Raw genomic sequence first — 22780 nt, 5'->3', positions numbered from 1 at the left:
GCAGAAGTCCCCCAACCCTACCTCCTTTTAGAGTCAATGCTAGGCCTCTGGAGCCAGGCAGCCCTGAATTTAAGTCCCACTGGCTCTGCCTGGGCCTCAGTTTCCTCATCTGGGAAGTGGGGTGAGGTTCTTGTAAGAATGGGAGAGTACATATAGGAAGCACCTAACCCAGGGCCACATGTTCACCAGATGGGGAAACTGAGACCCAGGGAACAGACAGACATGCTTCCCTCCATGTGTCAGGACGCTGTGGTTGCAGAGCTCCGAGCTGGCTCCCCCTGCAGCCCCAATTCCCCCCAGGCCGTTCTGCCACCAGCAGGAACACATTCAATCCTGCGGTTCCACCCTGGTCCCCTCCTCTGGGTGTCGGGACACACAGTCCTGCCCACCACGGTCCTTTGCGTTGGCCCCAGCTACCCCGTCTCTTGGCCTCCTCCATCCTCGCGTATCCCTGATGCCCCGCACGCCTCCCCAGCCCTGCCTGTCCAGACTCCTAGCACGCAAGGCCGGAAGGGGAGTGACATTTGGGGGCAGCAGGGACCCCCTGGGTCTCCCCTCCCACTTTTCCGCAGTGAGCAGGCAGCAGGCTCTGTGCCCATGGCCTCTGGGGAGGAGCTCAGCCTGCCGCTTCTGGTCCTGCCCGCCCGGGAGAGGCCGGCTTATATGCTCGGGAGCACCACAGTAGAAGTCTGTTTAACCCGTAACTCCTGCCAAATCCCCAGCTCCTTCGGCCTCAGTTTCTCCAAAGCGCACCTCTCCATTCTGTGAGGTCAGAGGGTGAGGGTGAAGGCTGTGAGCTCTGGCAGTCACACCAAGGCTTGGACAGTGAGCAGAGACTGGAGTGGACAGGGCCGGGCGCAGCCGAGTCTGTTTACGCCAAACCATCCTGAACACAGCTCTCTTCCTTGGCCACCTCATGCCTGATGGGCTGCCTCAGGCTCCCCAGTGTGATCCTGGCGGTTCCTGCTGTCCCTTCAAGACCCCCTCACCCAGAACGGTCGTCGTGGCCTGGGAACAGCTTCTGTCTTGATCGGGTCATTGGCGGCACCCCCGAGCCCTCGCTGACTCACCCTTCATGCCAGCTGCAATCCCCTCCCTCCCTGGGGTCCTAAACGCCCTCTGACCTCCGAGGCCCCTCCCACCTCCCTTCCCTTTCCCCAGGAGCCGTCTTTTATCCCCAGGACTGCCAGGAGAGAACTTGAAAACTGGTGGACATGCACCTGTCTTCATCATGCCAAATGACCTCCAAAATCACCGCCCAAACTCCCCAACATCCTAGCAGTATTTGATTTACAGCTCACAGACTTTCCCACATCCATTATCTCCTTCTGATACATGGCCCCTGCCCAGCCACCTCCCTGCATATCCCGTCATTCAGTCAAACACGGGTTTTGATTTGGATAATACTGACAAAGGGAAAAAACGAGAACATCAAAATCATTTGCCGTCCCTGTAATCTCTGCAGTCAGTGTATTCACTGCAAACTTTTCAGTACACTCGTACCAAACCTTGTATAAACAAAATTAGACAGATCTATTATGAAACGTGTTTTATAATCTGCTTTTTTTCACCTAATATATTGTGGAACTTGGCTCATGTCATTTAAAAAAAAAATGATGTTCTAGAAGCATCTTCAACGGCTGCTGAGTACTCCGTAGTCTAGCTATACCAGAAATTGATCAAGGTCCTGCATCCTTAAGCTTCTCAAGTGTAGCCATGTTGTGAACAATGTTGCCTGTGGTCTTACAGCTAATCTTGGGCATCCTTGTGATCATGTCCTCAGAAAGATGTCCTAGCAACCGAATTGCCAGGTAGAAGAAAAACATCAAGGCTTCTGAAAACTAAGCACACGTGGATGGAACCCCACAAGTGGATTGACTCACAACCTGTGTGTGATTGTTTAAGGTCAGGGGGCTGAGGAAGAACCAAAGCAAGAGAAGTCAGCGGTCTGAGGAGGGGTCTGAGCACATACCAGGCCAAAGCATCCTCAGATGTGAACATGCGGAAGGGGGCTTAGAAAGCAGTGGGGCCCCTGAGTGTCAGAGGACAGCGGACAGGCTAGCCCCGATCCCCCTATATTAAGGGGTGGAGAAACAGGCCAGAGAGACACCACCCAGAAAGGTGGCGACCTCCAGTTCTGGAGTCTTTCCAACAGAGCCCTGTGCTTTCTGTAAAGCGAGCCCTGCTGGGGCAGAGCAGGCTGCGCCTCGGTGTGGGAGTGTGGACTGGTCGTATCCAACCTGCCAAGCAGAGCCAGAGAGAGATGGTGGGTATGAGCCGGGGTCACGGACATACAGTGGCTATAATCAGCATGAGCGCCTGTGATGTGCCAGGCGCTGGTCCAGGCGTTTGGGTCTGTGATGACAAAGTGAGTGAAGGTAGGAGCTATGGCTATGCAAGAGATTCCAGCTCTCGCTCACACAGAAAGCAGTTTATGTGAGCCTTCATCCACATGCAAATCCTTCCCGGATTTTGCTGAAAAAAAGTCTTTGCCACAGTGGCAGAGTCTAGGGTAGTGGTTCTCAAACACACACAAAGAGTGTATGAGACTCACTTGGTGGGGGGAGGGGGAGGGGTTCAAAGTGCAGACTCCGGGGCCCCATGCTGAGAGTATGATTCTGTAGTTTTAGGTGGGGCACTTGAGCCTGCATTCTTTTTTTTTTAAGTGACAGATGTGTCAGCCCCATCACATATTTTTTTAAGTCTTTATTGAATTTGTTATAATATTGCTTCTGTTTTATGTTTTAGTTTCTTGGCCGCGAGGCACGTGAGATCTTATCTCCCCGACCAGGAATCGAACCCGCACGTCCGCCTGCATTGGAAGGCGAAGTTTTGACCGCTGGACGGCCAGGAAAGTCCCTGAGCCTGCATTCCTAAGGGTCCCAGATGGCTCAGCTGCAGGTGGGCCACAGACCACTCTTTAGGAAACACTGATGAGAGTGTGGTTGATTTTCATACGGAGACCCTGACAACTTGAGCTGTAGTAAAGTTAGTAGATATTAGGCTCACCCCGACAGTCTTTTCCCACACCCTGTTCCCACCCTGCCCCCAGAAAAGCATGTTTCTAATGAAGGGAGAAATGCATACCAGTTTAGGGGCTTGACATCAGGATCCCATGATTTACCTACTTTCTTCTCATAAAGCTAGGGATTAGTACTCTATTCTTCAGCAGATCCCTGAGAGAAGCGCTCACACCCGACCTTACGGCATTCACCCAGCAGATGGCACTAACTCATTTTAAATACCATTTGTAAAAGGAGACAAAGCTCAAGATAGATGGAGAGACAGAGAAAGGGCAAGACAGACAGACAGTGAGAGGACAGTCACAAGCAGAAACGTCCTGAAGTGACACAGAGGGAGCTTAAAGGCTTCTGGATGTAATTTGTAATCTGGTGTGTAGCCTTGACTAATTGCCACACTTGTTTTCAAAAATCACCTGCTGCTTCCCAAACCTGGGATCTGGCTGCATAGCCTATTATCACCACAAGATGGCGATGCTGTGCCAGGAGGACCAGAAGCACAGGAAAATCTATGTCTAAAAGGCAATATGAAGGCTTGAGAATATGTCTTGAAAATAAGATCATGGAGGGAGAAGAGAGGGGGAAAGAGACATGTTGATTAGATTTGCAGCCTGTCTCTCAGAGTTCACGATTATGCTATTACCACGACAGCTGCTGCCACCAGCGGCTGCCATTACTGAGGGGCTACCACGTACCAGGCTGTGACAAGCACTCTACATACATACACAGTTTCATTTCAAGTTCATCAAGCTTATGAGGGAAGTTCCACGATGTCTCCACTTCTGAGAGGAAGCATTATGTGGGACACCAGAGGCTGGGACCTCTTGTATTTTCTCAAAAGAAATGGGGACAGTCATCTAATTCTGGCCACATCAACAATAGTGAATGGGGTGACTTATATGCATAAAAGGCTGAGGGTTCCTCCTTTCACTGAGCAGATATTTGAGTGCCTACTCATGCCTGGCCCTGTTCAAGGTGCTAAGGAAAGATAACTGAAGGAACTAGAGAAAAATCCCTGCTTCTAGTGCAGAGAGACCACAGTAAAGCACCAGGTGCCAGGAGGGGTGCCATGGAGAAACTGAAGAACCCCAGGGCCAGAAAGCGTCTGCAGGGGCATTTTAGAGGATGCTGGTGGTGAGCTGGAGCTAGTCCCACCGACCCTCAGAACCAATTGTTTAATTTTCAGGAATTTTGTGAGCCCGGTCTTAAACACATCCATTATTAATGTTAAATTATATGAACTTACAATTGTTATATTTAAAAGTTATCATTAAATAAGTCATATTTAAAACTTATTCCTTCCTAATTATTTTACATTTTACAATTATCTAATGAGAAGCACACTTCTTCCGTAAAGGACCGGATAGTAAATATTTTAGGCTGTGCGGAGCATACAGTTTCTGTCATTAACTACTCAACTCTGCCCTTGTATCTTGAAAGCAGCCACAGATATGTAATATGAATGGGCGTGACTGTCTTTCAGTAAAACGTTATCTACAAAAACAGGCAAACAGGCGGTGGGCTGGGTTTGGTCTCCCAGCCATAGTCAGCAGCCCCCGGTCTGTACTCAGCTATTCCTGTCTGTCGTATCTGGTTGGTGGATATGCTATATATTGATACTTGTGTGCTAATCCTAGCTACATCTCTTCCCGGTGCCACCTTCAGGGATGTCACACTGGCAGCTTGCAATCAGCCGCTGTGAAAGTATTTACACCTCAAAATTGGCAAACGCTGCAGATCAGGGCTTTTTTTTTCTCCCTGGAGAGCTGGCTGTTAAACATTTACCAGCACACCAGCGGCTAATGTGGTCTGAGAAGGCCTCTCTGGGGACGTGAACTCTGCACGGGAACCTGAAACTGCACTTAAGTCTTTCTGCCCTGCAGCTGCCCATCCCACCCACCAGAGGTAACATACGGGACATAGCTTGGAAACAGATCTGAACAAAACAATCTAAAGTTCGCAGAGATGGCCAGAAAGAGTAAAACACACACTTGTTTAAAACGTAGAGATTCCAGTCTCATAACCCCACCACGACACCCTCCACGGAGCAGCCTTGCTTGTCTGTATTCAGCCACGTAGGACGCATGCCATGCGTCGTGCCCCAAGGCCTGGCCTCATTTATTCCACAGGCTGGTGAGACTCTGCCTGCTGTCAAATGGGATTCAATAGGTACAACCTCGGAGGTCACATTCAATGTCTCACAAAGTAGGGAGGGGTGGCAGAGAGGGACTCAGGAGGCCTCCGTGGGGAAGTCAGTTTCAATCCAACTCTTCAAACCTGAGTTCAAACTGCTTTGGAAAAGGCAGTATTTGAAACAGACCTGGGTGCTATTTGTAAGGGGATGGTCTGATGTATAAAATTTAAGAGTTTTCATAAACTCCTAGCAAAGGGTAAGGTCAAAGCAGTGGATGCAACTTGCAAATTTCTGTGGCGCTTTTGTAATGGAGGTCACTGCTGGGTAAATTACTCTACCTTTATGATGTCCAGTTCAGTCTTCACTCACCTAATTACTTCAATGAGACCACAAACTACTCCCTCTTCCGATAAAATTCAGCATTGAGCAACAGCCCTCCAAAAGTGGCAACTTGCACGAACCTGACTGTCCACAGTTCAGTGTAAAGGCTGCCCCCCAAAACACTGAGCCCCTTCCTAAGAGCTTTCCCACCTTCTTACCTTATCAGCCTGGTGGGTTTTCTTTTCTGTTTATGACATCTAAGTTTCTACACACCTTGGAATATTTCCTGAACAGGATAGCATCTTCATTATGCCCCTTGAAGGATATCTTCATTCAAGCCCTCTTCAGAAGTAGTGACATTCACCCTGTTTCCAAATGCTTTCTCTGGCCTCTAGAATACATCCCACATCGATTTCCAAGGCTCTTTCTCAATAGTCTGGGCCATGAGCTTTACAACAGACTTTCTACTTCCCCTTTGGAGCCCGTCCAAGTCCATAGTCCTCTTTATCAGAGCAGAAGTTCCACCAGGGAACGACAGGTGGATTATGTTTCCCTCAGAAAACTGCATTCCCCCTGACAAGTGTCCCCCGATCCCGGCTGCATGTTGGACTAATGAAAGGAGCTGTGAAAAATGCCACGTGCCTGTGGCCCCGTTGTCACCGAGCAGGACCCTGTGGAACCTTCCTGGGACAGATGCCTACCCTATATCCTCTGCTTTAGCTCCTCTCTGAAGCACCTAGATAATAGTATCTGATGCTCATTTCCTGAGTTTTTCAGATGCTAAAACCACCACCAAATGGAAGAAGTTTACTACTTGATGATCATGAGCAGTAGCCCCCAGACCTTCTGGCACCTATGGATTGACGACGTTAACCCCTGTGAGACTGCCCTGTTACCTCACCATCAACCAATCAGAATTGTGCATGAGCTGATCACATACCCTGGGACCCTCCCCCCTCACCTGGCCTTTAAAAGTGCTTTGTCGAAACTCTCTGAGGAGTTGGGGGCTTTGGGGGCACGAGCCACCAGTTCTCCCTGCATGGCCCTGCAATAAACCTTTCTCTGCTCTGAACTCTGTTTCAGTTTGTTTGGCCTCACTGTGCAGCAGGCACAGGAACTTGCGTTTGGTAGCACCATCTGCAGACTCCAGTGGGCTCGGATGGGCACAGGCATGAGTTATCTTAAAAGCCTCCATCCGTGAATTCAGTGCGCGGCCAGGATTGAGAACTGCTGCTGTAGGCAGCACAGCCCTTCTCAGGAAAGTGAGGGACAAGAGGCCTCAGCAAGTCAGGAAAGGAGCAGGGAGCCAGGACCCAGGAGAAGAGGCCTAGAGAGGCCATGGTCCTCTGCCAACCGGGTAGCCTGCCTCCAGCAAGGTCTGGCTTTGACTGGCCACATCCACAGGTGGACACAAGCATATAAACTATCACTGTCTCACTGACACACCCACAAAGAGAAAGAATGGATCTATGAAAAAGCATGAAAACCCTTGAGTCTGAACAAAGGAAAATCTGAGTGATGTTAAAATGGCAAAGTTTCATTATCACCAATGTGTCATTCAGCTATGCATTTCTGAAACAGGAAAGTTCTTGAAGGTTCTATATTCATACGAATATTGCCAACTCAGACCATTCTGGCTTTCTTACCTTGGCATAACAAGTGACTTAAAATACAAGTAGTAATTCCTGTAGAAGGCTTGTTATATCAGTTACCTAAAAGAAGGTAAAAGTTTCGGTCCTTATAGCATCATGTAATCATGCCTCTGGATTATACAGAAAAGTAAACTGTTTAACTGCCTCCTTGGCAGCTGTGAGGGACCAGGACACACTATTCTATAGTGTGTCAACAGTTTTGTGCCCATGTTTAGAGATGAACAACTTCTGGCTGGATTAGAGACTGGTGGATCAGAGCTTGGAGGTACCAGGTTATTTCAAGAAACTACAAGGAGTCATGATGTCAGGAGGCGACCCAGAGGCCACTGGCATATCTCCCACAACAGGAAAAGTCTGTAAGGTTTTCTAAAACAATTGTGATGATGGCAGAGACTTGAGGAAGACACAGGTGTGCCCGGTACAGCATTTTCCTAAAGCAATCTTCTTTCCCGGCACCACTGCAAATACTTATGAAGTTGTACTCAATTCTAGTCTTCCCATAACCCAAAATCCTTCCCCAAAGAAATCAAGGAAAAGGAACCATACAAATTTAATTTTAATGATACAGAAATAGTATATAGTACATTTCTTTCCACAGCTGCACTTCAATCATCTCTAAAAAATTTAACAAAATTAAGGCTAAATCAGAGCAATCTGATAGTAAAGGGATATTTTATGTGGTTTTATTTTTAAAGAATGTCTTCATAAATATAGAATGTTCATCAGGCCAAAAAAAAAAATGTTGAACAAGATACCAAATATGGGAAATGCAATACAAAATGTGCCCCTTTATACCGATTTCCTAATAACCACGACTTCCCTGGGAGGTCCCAAATGGGATTTTTTTTTTTTAATGAATGTTTCTGACAGGATACTATGACTTTCTGAAGTACTATAGGCCATTTTAGAAAATAAAACCAAGGACAGTTGAGTCTCCAACACAACCTCTATTGAAAAAATGAAAAGCAAAAGTGGACAGGGTTTAAAAGTGCAGGAGAATTCCATCTAAGACGGCGATGCCCCCAAGGATGATCCCACCATACCTGGCCTTTCCCCCAACCTGTGTTATAGAAAGACTTTAAAATACACTGAAAATAACTGGCATCACTGACAAGACAGAGAGTCAGGAAAGCAAATGGGGTTCTTGAGTGACCTGCTCCAAATACTGATGTTTATTGTGAACAGGAAGAAGGAATGTCCTTCTTTCCCCCTTTTTCATTATCCTTGGCCATATTTGCTGGTTAGCTTTTTACCACCACTTTCTGACTCAAGAAAGACCCTTCGGCTGTTCCAGGATTTAGAGTAAGATGAAGAGTCTTTTTTCCTCTCTTTTCCCTCCAATAAAGCTTCTGAAAGGAAACTAGACAATGCAGTGCTGACTCCCTGCAGGAAGCCTCGCTCTCTGCAGTCCCAGTCTCTGAGCAGCGACACAAGCCTGCGAGCAGAGAACGCACCTTCACAGGCTGGGTACCACACCTGGTGGCCTTCCCTCCTCCACCACCCCAACTCGCCTTGGGAAATTCCAGGATTATTTTCACTGAAGGAGAATTGTGGGTGTGTTAACATCACTGACCCCTAGAAAAGGTAGTTTTATTTCGTCATTATAAGCCTTAGAGTCCCCCTACTTTAACAAGGACAGTTTATGACCAGAATCTTCTCATACAGGGTTCAAGTTTTCATTGTAAAGTAGCAGCTAGTTAGTTTACATTTTTTTCTATAACTTTGCATAAGAATTTTGTTTTTCCATTTCTTTGGTTCCCAGAGCCTCAATTTCCCCTAAAGAAATTAAATGAAATGCAAATAGCCAGGTAAATAACATCCAATACCCTCTTTAAGTCTTAAGTGTGTTCCAAAGATGGCTAAAACCTCTAGGAAACAGCGGGCTGAGGCATAGATACTAAAATGCATTTCTTATATAAATTCACATGTAAACACAGAGAAACAATATGACAAACATACAATTACCCACGTGAATGTAGAGTAATTAACACAATAACATTCTATGATCACACAATCACATAAGGAGAAGGTATTTGCGAGATCTTTCAGTTCAGTGCATCTCAAATCTGGCTGATCATCAGGGTCACCTGGTTGGGCTTTGACATTTCCTAGACCCCATCTGTGAGGAGTCAGATCCAGCATGCATAGCCAGGGACCCAGAAATTTCTTCTTTTCCTATAAAATTCAACAGTCCCACCCTCTTGCTATATAGAGGAGGACACTAAGGCCCAGAGAAGTCAAGACGTTGCCCAAGACTAACAGAGCAAGCGACAGAGAAAGGGCTAGCACCAGCTCTCTTGTCCCCTTGTCCACCACTTTTTCTGTCACACCTCACTGCGTCCCAGAGCTTTCCCTCGACCTGGTACCCTTGCACTTAGGCTAAGCAGCCTTTAGTAGACATTCTGTTGTTAGAAGTAGGTGGTAAGTTGCCTGAGGGCAGGGACCATGTCTCATGTTCCTTCTGACACAATCCTAGGTTATAAGTGTCTAAGAAATACTTGTTGGCAGGCAGTCCCTCAGCTAAGGCCTCATTCTGTATTTTCCACTCACATCTCTGTCTGCAATCATCCACAGACGCAAAATCATCTAGCTGGATATCGAGATCCACCTGAGGAGGGCAGTAACGCCTCTGAATTTATGAAGGTGCCATGTTCACACAACAGGAATTTGAACGACTACACAAGTTCCATAAGGATTACCATGCCTTCCCCTTGTTCCTGAATTACGTGAATTATGAAAAAAAAATAATATTAAATGAATCCATGGGACAGAAAGAAGTTATTTACCTATAATATTTGGCAAATATGAATTATAAAAATCCTCAACTAGTCCAGGGAGATAATCCTTAGCAACTGTAACAACTATATTTTATTGAGTTTTGTTACTGTTTCTCTTGGTTTGCAATGTGTATCCCTAGTCTTATAAAACATCCTTTTGTGGATGGAGTCAAACTCCTTCATCAAGCTGGTAGCGAGGGACGGAACACATTACGGCATGGCTGCTCTCCCTCCCCACCCCACATGTATAAACTCTCACACACAAGCACACACACACTTACACGTGTGTACTTAATGGAGGTGGGGGAACATGACTTGTTTTATAAATAAGATGATTCTACTATATTGCCATCTTGATTGTAGATATGATACGGAAGAAAGGATAACAAAAACATTTGAAAAGCCAACAGGAAAATATTAAAGAAAATTTAAGGCTGAAAAGTAAATAAATCAACAGGCACATGGGCCACTGGTGCCACACAGCCCAGCCCTGCCTGTGCCCACCTGACACACGGGCCTCTGCTGGACCAGGAACAAGACAGGACTGCGGGGGAGCAGGGAGGACACCCAGGGCCGGAAAGGACCCCGCTTCCCCAGGAACCACCACAGCAGGCCCTGCCTCCCTTTACTGGGTACTCCCTCCCCAGACAATGCTAAAAGAGCTGTCAGCATTCTTCAGCTAATGCTTGAAGAGTCTGTCCTTAGAAATCATTTATGGATGAGGCCCCTCCCACTTGAAAGCGCCTCCACCCGCCTCGGGACACGGCACAGGCACCCTCACAAGTCCTCTTCAAGTCTTCCGCCGCGAGGGGCCGGGCACGGCAGAGCTTCCTCAACTTGTACTTTGTTGTAATTTTTACAGGAAAGGCACTGTCTTCTCTTTTTTAACTGTTAAGTCCAGTCCTACCCAGATATAGAGTCCTAGTCACTCCTCCAGACAGCCTTTTCAAATCACATTGATAAGCTCCTTCATCCATTTCCTCCCCAGCACGTACTGATTACGCGGTGACTGGACTTCGGAAGGTCAGGACTGGGTGGGACCACAGACATCCTGTGTCCCATGCTCCTCACCTGCCCCGGGGTGACAGGGCGGGGTCACCCCCACCCCCCAATCTAGGAACCATCTCACCCCCCACCCAGGCACTGAGCAAAACTTCACGCACAAGTTGCGGACTTCTTCATTCCAAAACTGAAAAAATCACGATATGAAAGAACTTTTTGTACCTTATTATGATTTATAAAGCTAATAAATATTAGGAAAATGGAATGACAGAACCAAAAAGTAAACGTGATTTGGAAAAGAAACAATTGCAGGGTTTGCAAGGATTCTCTCCCTTTTTTTGGACATTCAATGTTTTATGAAGTCATATGCTAGACACACGACAGTCTCTGCCTTTCCGCGCGGTTGGGAAGTCATTCCAGAGAGACGATGACGCCATACAACACATCCCACGGCACTTACATTTACAGCCTATGCTTCTAGTCTACAACAGACACACACTACGGATATTAGCTACAAAAACATTCATCTTCTACTTATCTAATCAGGAGGAAGGCAAAGCTGCTGCTAACATTTCAATAAAATATCTGATTCGTAATGGTCATTATCTCAAGGGAAATCAGATGGAATTTAATGCGGGTACTGATCTAAGTTCTGGACAGTCTTATCTAAAATAGTAGAGGTTTAGATATCCAATACATCTCTTCAGGGAAATTTTAATGAGTGATTCTATATGCCAATTTTATTTTCTTATGAACCATATATATTTGTGTAGGAATATATTTATCACCCCAACGCTTTAATAAAACTTACTGTGCCCTGTTGCATACAATAGAGAGCCTTAAAAAAAAAGCTGTTAGCTGACAGTTACTACTATGAATGTAGAGCTTCAATTGCTGTATACGCTAATCCTCCAGGAAAACTACATCCAAAATGGACATTTTATGACAAAATCACTCATTTATATCAAAACCAGAACAAATAGAAAACACCACTAAGGGAATTTAAATACTTTTCTGACCACTACTGCAGAAACACAGAAACTCAGCAGATTTCAGACATGCAGGAATCAGCACTATACAGGGAAGAATTAACAAATCAAACTCAGTACAACTTTAATAACTGGATTGAAAGTAGACTCTTAATAAAACCAAAATATATCCTCCTCAAGGCAACCATCAGCTACAAAGGAAAAATGATTTCATATCCTTGGTCCATAAAGAAGACACATTTATTTACATTCTCAATGGACTAAAAGAGGTTTTAAACTGTCACAATTAAAATTTTATGCTTCCAAAAATATCTTATGATCAATGCACTTAACTTAAAGCTTCAGGTATTAATAACTTCATTTAGGCATCTTAAAAAACCAACACAAACATACTTTCTAGAGTGCAAAATGCTTCTTATTAAATACTTTAGTAACACAAAAGCAATTTGTTTTTAAACGCAGGAATCCTCTTCTGAAGGATCATCACCACAAAGACATCCATTGCCGGCAATGGACGTTGAACAAATCTGCCAGCTCGCGTGAAATGCAACATTAAAATTGTGCATTGGGTTTCTGCACCTGTCCAGATGACCCCGTTTATTTGTACAAACTCATCGTTGGACTCTGGTACATGCACATGTATGCATCACAAAGAAGTCTTCGTGCACAGCCTTGGATTCTTCTGGAGTCCAAGGAATGCAGATCTTCTAGAGACATTTTCAAGTACTCTCCTACTTCTGGGCATGGGGTAACCTGAGGAATGTTGAAGCCATTCTGACCACCTACGGAAAAGAGGAAGAGCTGTATTTAGGGCAGTCAAGTTCTAAACCCTTTTGCTGTCCTGCCCCACCAAAGTAATTTTACAATTCCATAATTTAGTTAAGGCTAATTCCCAGGACCTGAAAGACCTTATTTTACTTCTGATTTCTAGAAGTTAAATTCTCTTGTTAACTCCTGACAGTCTCATTTCTTGGTTTCTGAAAGGATTCCAGGACCAACAGTGAATACTATTGATAAAAGGACACATATCCTGAGCAAAGTCCAAAACCTACTTCCCAGGCTTCTCTGTGTATTCAATCAGGGAATAATGTTACACACACATACGTACACGCACTCAACTCTTCACATTCCCAAATCCCTTCCCAGACGCAAGCACCCCTCCCTGTATGCTTTACCATGAGCCTGTCCAGTTTAGGGCAGATCTAGTAAAATGAATACCATTTTATCCCGCTAAATTTAAAATATGTATTTGTGTGATTCTCGCAAGGTTTTGTTCTACATTTCGTTAGACTGAATGAAGATGCTATGAGGCGTGGTCTTAGGGATTCCAGGAAAGGCTTTAGCCTCCCAGTGGCTTTTCTAAAATCGCCTGGAACCCTTGTGCTTTTGAGTTACATGGCTAAATGCAAATTTTAACTGGGGTAAGGACCTATTTACAGTTGGGGCTGTGCTATATCCCTCAACCGTCTGAAAGTTGAGAAAACATTGAGAACCCTTGGGGTACAGCTTGGGCATCTGATCAAGAGGCTGCCACAAGTGGCGTCCTAGGTCACCAGAGGGCCACACCAGAAGACTCGGGGTCTGGAGCGTGAGAGTGACTAAAGGAAAAACGGAAGAGAACTGGAAGTACGTGTAAGTCACAACCTGGCCTAGGACCAGTCCTAATCTGTAAACTCTATACAGGCAGGGGTACAGCTGTTTTGACAACTGTTTCGTTTTTGAAACCTACTAGAGCCCCAGGCACTTCACATGCACTCATTAGGTATTTGTTAAATAATGACTAAACATCCTAGAAAGCAGCCTAGAAGGTGCAGTATGTTCCCCACTTAAGGAAGACAGATTACACACAGAATAAGCTTATTTTTCCAAAGAAGACATTTACTTCTATTCTTAGCTTTGTCATCTAGAAGACAACAGAAAAAACATAAGCACCGAGGTCAGAAAGACTGAATTAAATACAAGCTCTGAGACCTTAGGCACCTTAAATCTCAGCTTTAGTAAGAGAAAAATAGGAATCATTCCCATCTTGCAAGGATTTAGGTATAATGACGTAAGGTACCTCCCTGACAGCTTGGCACGTAGGTATTTAGGAAATGGTGACTATGGTACAGAAAATAAGAGAAGCCTGAAAGTCAAAGATGACAAAGCTGAAAACCTTTCAGCCCTAAAGAAAGAAATTTCCAGTTCATTTTTTTTTCTTTTTTTTAAAAGACTCTATGCATGTCAAAATATCACAACAATATTATCCCTTCGTTTAGTAGCAGGGCTGTTAATGCATTTCAAGATTTCGGACTACGTCACCAAGATATTCCTGAACGGCTTTTCCCAACACTATCTTATTACTCAGACCAGGCTAGCCCACTATGGTTATCCCACTACAAACTCAAATGGTGCCACATGTAGAAAAGGTCTGGAAAGTACCATCCCGATCAGCCATGCTGTCAAAGAAGAGCCAGGCAGAGTCGTCTTTCCCGTACTTCACAAAAGCGACATAGTGGCTTGTTTCTATGCAGAGGACAGCAAATAACTCCATCTTCTGACGGGGGATGCAGCCGTGTCTCCAATCCCAGTCAGGTAAATCTTTGGGAAGTGACACTGGGTTATATTTATGATTCAGCCTCTTGGGATGAAGGTGGACCTGAAAGGGAACATGAAGAGAATGCCATTAAGAAGCCAAACTCAATGTTTGACGGGAATGAATGCCACTTACTCTAATTGAATACATCCTCACAAAGAGCAACTGAGTACTTGACAGAAGTCCATCAAATCAGCAGAGGAGGCATAAACAATACCATTTAATTATGGAATTTTTAAAGTTAATTATGATTCTGAAAACTTTTCAAAACCTGAAATCTGTTTAAACTACAAATGATTCACTGTTTATTAAGAGAATATCCATTAAGTGAAGTCAAACTTACTTGAGTGTTGCAGGTTTTACAAAACTGCTTGATTTTTCCAGCTGAGATGTCAGGGTCATCGTAGCATTCTCGACACTCATACATTGCGAGCCCTCCACATATCCGGCACTGCCTAGGGGCTGAAAACGTTGGGGGTGGCGGGGAGTTAAGGGGTCTTTAAAAATGCATTCTTTCATTAAAAAAATTAAAAAGAAAAGTTAAGCTTTAAAAAGGATAATGCTCATGGACTCAGTGAAGTCCACCCCTCCCCATCCCCATCAACTTATTGGATTTTCTTGGATTCAGGATATCTTTAAAAACATTTTCTCTGACCAAATGACAATTTTTTAAAAATAATATATTCTAGAGTGTTTCCCCGATAATAAAATTTCTATTGATGAATATGCAAAAATACAAGAGAGTATAAATAAGAAAACCGAAAGCATCTACAATTTCAGTTAGCAAGAGACAACCACTGTCAATCCAACTGTGAATTTTCTCAGATAATTTTATATCTGCACACTCATATAACTCGGCGCACGTGTGTGTGTGTGTGTGTGTGTGTGTGTGTGTGTGTGTGTGTAGCTCCTCTTATAGAAAATATCAGCATACTCTCCTTTTCACTTATCATTACATCATGACCACTTTCATATAACACTGGTCTTCAAAAACATGAATTTTAATGGCAGTAGTTTTGTTGTAGAGATACACCATAATTCACTTAACTACTCTCATTAACATACAGAGTGCTTCTAATTTCTTACTCATAAACCATTTACATATGAAATATTGATTTACATGTCTGATTATTTTTTCAGAATAAATCTTTTTTTTTTTTTTTTTTTTTGCGGTACGCGGGCCTCTCACTGTTGTGGCCGCTCCCGTTGCGGAGCACAGGCTCCGAACGCGCAGGCTCAGCGGCCATGGCTCAGGGGCCCAGCCGCTCCGCGGCATGTGGTATCTTCCCGGACCGGGGCACGAACCCGTGTCCCCTGCATCGGCAGGCAGACTCTTAGCCACTGCACCACCAGGGAAGCCCCCAGAATAAATTTTAGTATAGTATTTCCAGGCTCTTCAGATACCAAACTGTCCTTTAGGAAACTCATATCCTGTTAGACTCACATTCACAATTAACGTGAATGACCTGACAGACTATTTCTGAAAAACAAACAAAAAAATCTTATACTTACTGTCTTCAAGTAAATCTGTTATATTTAATTCCAGAGAAGGAAAAATTTTTTTAAATAGTTTAAAGTCCTTTCCAAATCGAGGCATCTGAATAATCAGACATGATGGTGCCTAAAAAAAAAAGATACATAATTTTAGAAGCAAAACGCTGAAAAAAAATTCCCCCGAAATAGTTGATTGTCAAACCAAGCAGTGGTTCCACCATAACATGGATGGCTACTCCGTGTTCACAAATGGGATCCACGTGTGAAATGGACTGTGAAGGCAGAGCACCACGGAGCCACAAGCCTCAAGTAGTCCAAGATCTATGGACATGTGGACACGGAAGTCAGGCAGTTCAACAACCTTGGGTCTCAAATAATATGATGACCATGCAGAGTCATCTACTTTGGGTTTATATTTTTTAAAGGCTTTGGAAAAACCTGAAGGACACTATTCCTTATGTTTCAACAAATAAATAACGGTAACTATTAAGGTTTTACCAGAACATTCCTTCAGAGATGGATACAATGAAAATGAACCACAAGCATGTACTACTAAGATCATGAAGATACTCAGTAAACAGTAAAAGAAAAGTAATTTAAATCACTTGTTCATTTACAGTAAGTGAATTTTGTTTTTTATTGAAGGAGGAAAAATAAACATTTTTTTTGATATATTTGGATAATATGCTTGGGTAAAATTTTTAATTGGGTAAAATGTTAAGCTGGGTGAAAGGACAACAACAACAAAAAAAAGCAAATCTTCTTTGCTTTAAGCTACTTAAAAGTTTTCAAGTTACAAATTAGAATGATATTTTCTATGGCACCAAAAATCTAAAAAGTTCAGTCAATTCTAAGGTATTTTCTACATGGACAAAGTTGAAGCATGGCATATTTTTTTTAAAATTTGTGTTTTGTTAACAATTTGTGCTCCTAATTGTTCTCAGTAGGTTAAAAGTAATAGTTATAGAAGCTATAGTTGTCTGGAGAACCCTAATGACTTGCATAAAAAATACAATAAGTAATTATCACTAACCTCAGCAAATTTCAGGTTGCTGTTGATAAAAGACCATTCTAATAATTGCTGAATTGTAGGAACTCCAACTTTCTCATTTTTTTCCATAAAAATCTGATAGAAGTAACAATCTTGAACTTTCTGACCTGCTGATCTAAAAATATGCAGAAAAAAGCCAGATAATTTATTTATGAAATGCATCAAAAAGTGAAGTGGTTCCAGAGGCATTTGAGAACAGAAAAACTGTTGAGAACAGAAACCGATGGTGCAACTCTGACCATAAAACCAATGGTGCAACTCTGACACTCAGAACAACAGGGGCAGAGACAATCATTTAGATAAAATAATTAAATGTACTTATGCATAAGACCTTGCAAATGATTTCTTGTTTAAGTTCTCATATTGAAAAGCTGCCTTAGTGATTAGAAGAAAAATAATGCAATAACATCCACAGTCAAGAAGCACTGTGTGAACAATAAAAACCAGAAGCTAACATCACTTGGTTCAACTTAACCACCGAAGCTAGAAAGGAGCAAACTGCATTTAATGCTTGAAACAGGAAAGTTAATTTGTACATGCCTGAATGGGACAGACCCTAAGAGACCTTCCAGATGTAACTTTTCATTTCTAAAATAAAGGCCCTGAGATCTGGGGAAGGATAATCCTTCCCAGTAACTCAAAATCAGAGCCAGGTATAAAACCCAGGTGTCCTAACAACTGCTTACTATTCTTTGCACTAAAGCATGCTGTCTCTTTAGATGGTCACTCACTTATTCAACAAACACCAAGTTAGGGCCCACTATATGCCAATCACCGTGTTACCCTTATATTGAACATTTTCCCTTCTAAATATTTTACTTCAGAATGCATGAAAATTCAAGACTAACTCTACTAAAAGAATCAATAATCTTTCAATTTACTATTTACCCTTTTTAGCAGAATTTCTGCATATAGAATCAGACTGTTTACAATTAGATTTATAAGTACAGTTCAAGATTTTGAGGGAAAAATATTAACATAGTTTTCACAATAAAATCTCAGCTATTGAGAGGCCAACCTCAGAAACCCTCAGTTTCCCAAAGCAACTTATAGCCTGAAATAAACACAACTTATTTGGTAACAAAGCAAAGATTCTTGGGACGCTACAACAAAAAAAGAAAAAAATGATAGCCAAAAAACCTGAAGGTTATGCTGTACCAATATTTTAATTGGTTACAGATGACAATAAAAGGCCAGCATTTTTCTGGCCAAAAAGCAAAAAAGCATTACCAAAAAAAGCCATTAAAAAAAGCCAAAAAGCCAAAAAGCATTAAAAAAAATTAATAGGTAACAGAAAAAATAAGACTGGAAACTAAGAAAGCAGAAAGTAGTAGAGGTCAGTAGTTGCAAAAATTAGAAATAATAATAGTGATGGGGAGGGGGATGGTGGTTGGAGGGAGCATGGAGTGGCAAACACGAGAGATGGGAACCAGAAATGAGGATGTAATACCAACAGCTTTGGGATACTGGGACAGAAAAACTGGAGGCGGTGAGGGGGGCAGCAACCACTCAAACCTCATAACTAAAGTTTTAGAAGGCTAATATCCTAGGGTAATTAGCTGGGCATTAAGACACACATATAAAAGAATCACAACAAAACTGGTGCTGTTGTACAAAATCATGAAATTTACATTGCTGTTTATCACCAAAAACATCTAAGAGCAGAAGGGTACAAATGTTGTATTAACCTTAAAAGAAAACAGACGTCTACAGAGAAGACAAAAGTATCCATGGGTTTGCATAATATTGGTCTATCTACCTTTGTAACACAGACCATAATGGGTAGTCAACTAAAACTTTTTACAGATTCTGGATTATCTAGTACTATGGAATATAGCATATCCATGTAATAAGAATTGCCAGTTCTATTGTTCTATAATGAGAGGTACTCAGTAATACAACCTGAATATTCCCTTATATCTGCTTCCTGATGCTGATCTTATTCCAGTTATTTTTCTTGTAATGCTTTACCTCCATCCATTAGCCTCTCGCATTAGTGGCTATGACTTTAGCTTCACCTTAGCACCCCATACACAGTAATTATTATTACTACTACCATCGTTGTTATTGTTTTTAAGTATGAAGGCTTTACTTACCCACATTTACCAATTTCTTGCTTGGCTTTCTTGTTTCTTGCATATCACTCCTTTATTCTAAATTCAGTTTTATGTTATTAAAGTACACCCTGTAATAAGTCTCTGACTGGTAATTTAGTCTTGGTTCTTCCAGCTCAGGAATTTTATGCATCTTTATTCTTAGAAATTAAGTCTGTCAAAAATTCCAAAAAATCTTCAGCTATTATCTCTTGAAATATTGCTTCTTCCCTATTCTCTCTAGTGTCTCCTCCTACAATGACAATTAGAATTTGTCTTCCATGTCTCTTATCTCCTCTTTCTGGTTTTCTAACTCTTTATCGCTTTGGGCTACATTCTGGGTAATTTCTTCAGATCTATCTTTCAAGTAAGCAATTCTCTCTTCAGCTGTGCATACTGCATTCAGTGAGGTACCCTCTCCCAGCCATATATACATATATGGCTATATATATATAACTACATATATAGTTTTTTATTGTATTTTGGGGAGTTTTATTTTTGTTTATTTTTCTTTGTTATCAAATCTGCATTTATCCTCCATAGGTATCTAAGTTCTTCTTTTTTCTCTTAAGCTATTTAAGAATATTCATATTAAGAATATCATTTTAGAATAGTCTCTTTTAGACTACTTTACTATTTCAAGGTTTTAAGGTACTCATCCTCCTATTTGTTGCATCAGCTGATGCTCCCTCAGTCAGGAAGACAGGCTCATGGAGGGGAAGAATGACACTTGGGAAAAAAACGCTAACTTTTAAAGTATTTTTTTTTTTATCTTTTTATAATCTTCAAACTAGTGATTCTCAATATGAAGAGGCTGCTGAATGGGGAGGAGAGGCAGAGCTTCCCAGGGCCCTCTTCAAACTCCACAAGACCTTCAGACACTGAGACATATTCCTATATGTGACTGACCCTTCTTCACCCACTCTGAGAATCACTGCAGTATTCATCCTATGTACATCCTGTGCTCTGCAGTATTCATCCTATGTAACACACCAGGAGTGTATTACAACCCAAGGTGTGTTGGGCTATGCAAAAAAAGAATGAAAACTGTTTTAATCATCTGAAATTTATCTCTTCAAGATGAAAAACAGAAGTGATTTTTTTCCTCCCAAATTGCCTGGCAGATTTCCTACATCATGTATTTAATATATATTTCCTTCCTCCTTTGTGTTTGAAGGTCGACTTATAAAATACTGAAATACCACATATAGTTAATTCTATATCTGGGCTTTCTATTCAATTCTATCTATCCAATTTCTAATTGTATACCAGTATCACACGGTTTTAAATGTCTGTTGTTTTGTCTTTATAGCTTATAATAGAGTTCTTTAAAAAAAAAAACTGCAATGTTTTCACCCATTTCATCTTGTAGAGAATTCTAAAATCATTTTACTAAGTTCCAGGAAAAAAAAAAAAGTTAAGATCTTGATTATGTACAAGTTATTTTGTAAACATTAACATCCTTAAGTTATTTAATCTTCCTACCTGGAACACAATCTTTCTCACTAATTAATTAAATCACCTTTTAGCTCTGTGCAAGTCTTCTTTAAAAACCTATCTCAGTAAAATTGATTTCTTAGCATTTTATACTTTCATGAAGTATGAAATTATCTCTTTTTCATATTTGCTAGTGGGGATACCAGAATATGACTGATTTCTCCATGGTTTTTTCCTGCATGGTCAAATTACAAATTCTTGTGTTAATACTAGTAGTTTCTAAACAATTCTCTAGGATTTTCTGGGTATACATATAGCTATGACCTTATCTGAATAGATAATAAATATATCCTATCTTATTTCATTAGCTAGAACTTCCAAAATAACATCAAACTATAACTTCAGTACTGTCCACCCTTCCCTCCATCCTTCTTACTCATCAATTTGACACTGGCATCAAAGAATATCACTTAAGACACTGAAATGAGTAAGAATACTTGTCTGTGATTAGGTTTTAGGGAAGTAAATAGTATATAAGCAAGATTTTTCAACAAAGAAACCCAGACTAAAATGTAAAAAGGCCCAGCATTCAATCTGGAAAGTTCATCAGTTTAGAACATCTCACCAAGAACTTCACTGTATTAGATTCAAGGCTTTCACTGAAGATGGGGGGAAAAAAGACCAAGTTATAAAACTGAGAAGAGAGCTAATTTAGAGCTAAATTAATTCTTTGACTAATGGGTTGTCAAAAACAGTGCTCCCACAGTGTTTGATTGAGTTTGAATAATATTCTCTTAAAAGGATTCATTAGGGCTTCCCTGGTGGCGCAGTGGTTGAGAGTCCGCCTGCCGATGCAGGGGACACGGGTTCGTGCCCCGGTCTGGGAGGATCCCACGTGCCGCGGAGCGGCTGGGCCCGTGAGCCATGGACGCTGAGCCTGCGCGTCTGGAGTCTGTGCTCCGCAACGGGAGAGGCCACGGCAGTGGGAGGCCCACGTACCGCAAAAAAAAAAAAAAAAAGGATTCATTAATTTAAATTACAAAAATATTTACAGGGCTTCCCTGGTGGCACAGTGGTTGAGAGTCCGCCTGCCGATGCAGGGGACACGGGTTCGTGCCCCGGTCCGGGAAGATCCCACATGCGGTGGAGTGGCTGGGCCCGTGAGCCATGGCCACTGGGCCTGAGTGTCCAGAGCCTGCGCTCCGCAACGGGACAGGCCACAACAGTGAGAGGCCCGCGTACCGCGAAAAAATATATATATATATTTATATACAGTTTTATAAGAAAACGATTTGCAATAGTGCTTATTACTGGGGTTAAAATTAAAAGCACAAATTTACACTGGATTTGTTCCTCAAGTTAAGTATGATACTATGGCAAAGATAATGATTTAAATTAATTTGCATTGCAGGAACCTAACATATTGAGATCCCTAAATAAATACAATATTAAGTAATCATTAAGGAAATCATTTCTACTGAATGATCGCAGTGGAAATGAGGACTATCTATTTTTTCCAATGCTTCTGTAACAGTTTAAAATTACCTTATCTTTAACAATGGTTCTACCCTTAAAATATGATGAAACAGAATATTCAAGAATTCTTCAGGATCTAGGAGAAAATAAAAAATCAAATAAGTCACAGACAAGATTTTTAAATCATTCTATTTTTTTATAACAGTCATATTCCTATACAGAATTCAATTTCATAATCAATATTATTTCCATTAAAAGCATAGTTCTCAAGTTTTCCTAACAAACTACAAAGGATATTTAAATGATATGATAAAGTATTATGTGCCAATTTTGTTATAACTTTATTATATTTCAAAGGGTATAATAATTCACATATAGGGAAATAATTTTAATTTCTTTGGGAGGGGCTTAAGATAAGTGTAATAAAACCTGATGTATGACCTTATCTTTCCTGTTATTTAAATAATTATCAAGTCTGTAACTATTATAGCTAGTATGCTGTTAATACATTCAAAGTCAGGAGTTGAATCTCTGAGTAAACTCATTAGCTACGAATAGATTAAAACACTGTCTCTGACCATAAACTTAATCCTAATCAGCCATTTGTAACTCCCTTTATAACAAGGAAGGCTAAGTGAGAAATGTGGATGACTCAGTGCAACTCTTCAACCCTGAAAAGAAAACAACTCCGAATATCATCGCTGGACGGAAAGATCTCCTTATTTATTCATAATATACTAAAACCAGCCAGCTTCTTAA

At 41.8% G+C, this 22780-nt stretch overlaps 1 protein-coding gene across 4 annotated transcripts in view; it reads right to left on the bottom strand.

Annotated features, from left to right (window-relative positions):
• Positions 1–7665: 7665 nt before the first annotated feature.
• CYLD (CYLD lysine 63 deubiquitinase) overlaps positions 7666–22780 on the bottom strand; it is a 62313-nt gene continuing 47198 nt past the window's right edge. For 3 of the 4 annotated variants that reach the window (XM_082676517.1, XM_082676516.1, XM_082676518.1), the window contains exons 13-18: positions 22091–22157; positions 16998–17130; positions 15983–16091; positions 14814–14932; positions 14317–14533; positions 7666–12677 (exon numbers count right to left, since the gene is read on the bottom strand). In XM_082676517.1, the coding sequence (XP_082532643.1) occupies positions 12493–12677; positions 14317–14533; positions 14814–14932; positions 15983–16091; positions 16998–17130; positions 22091–22157 (830 nt within the window). In that variant the 3' untranslated portion in view covers positions 7666–12492. The remainder of the gene's footprint in view (positions 12678–14316; positions 14534–14813; positions 14933–15982; positions 16092–16997; positions 17131–22090; positions 22158–22780) is intronic. The other variant, XM_082676519.1, reaches the window with a different exon arrangement.

This window comes from Grampus griseus, assembly GCF_964374135.1.
Source record: "Grampus griseus genome assembly, chromosome: 19".
Lineage (NCBI taxonomy): Eukaryota > Metazoa > Chordata > Mammalia > Artiodactyla > Delphinidae > Grampus > Grampus griseus.
This window is presented reverse-complemented; position numbering and strand designations above follow the sequence as displayed.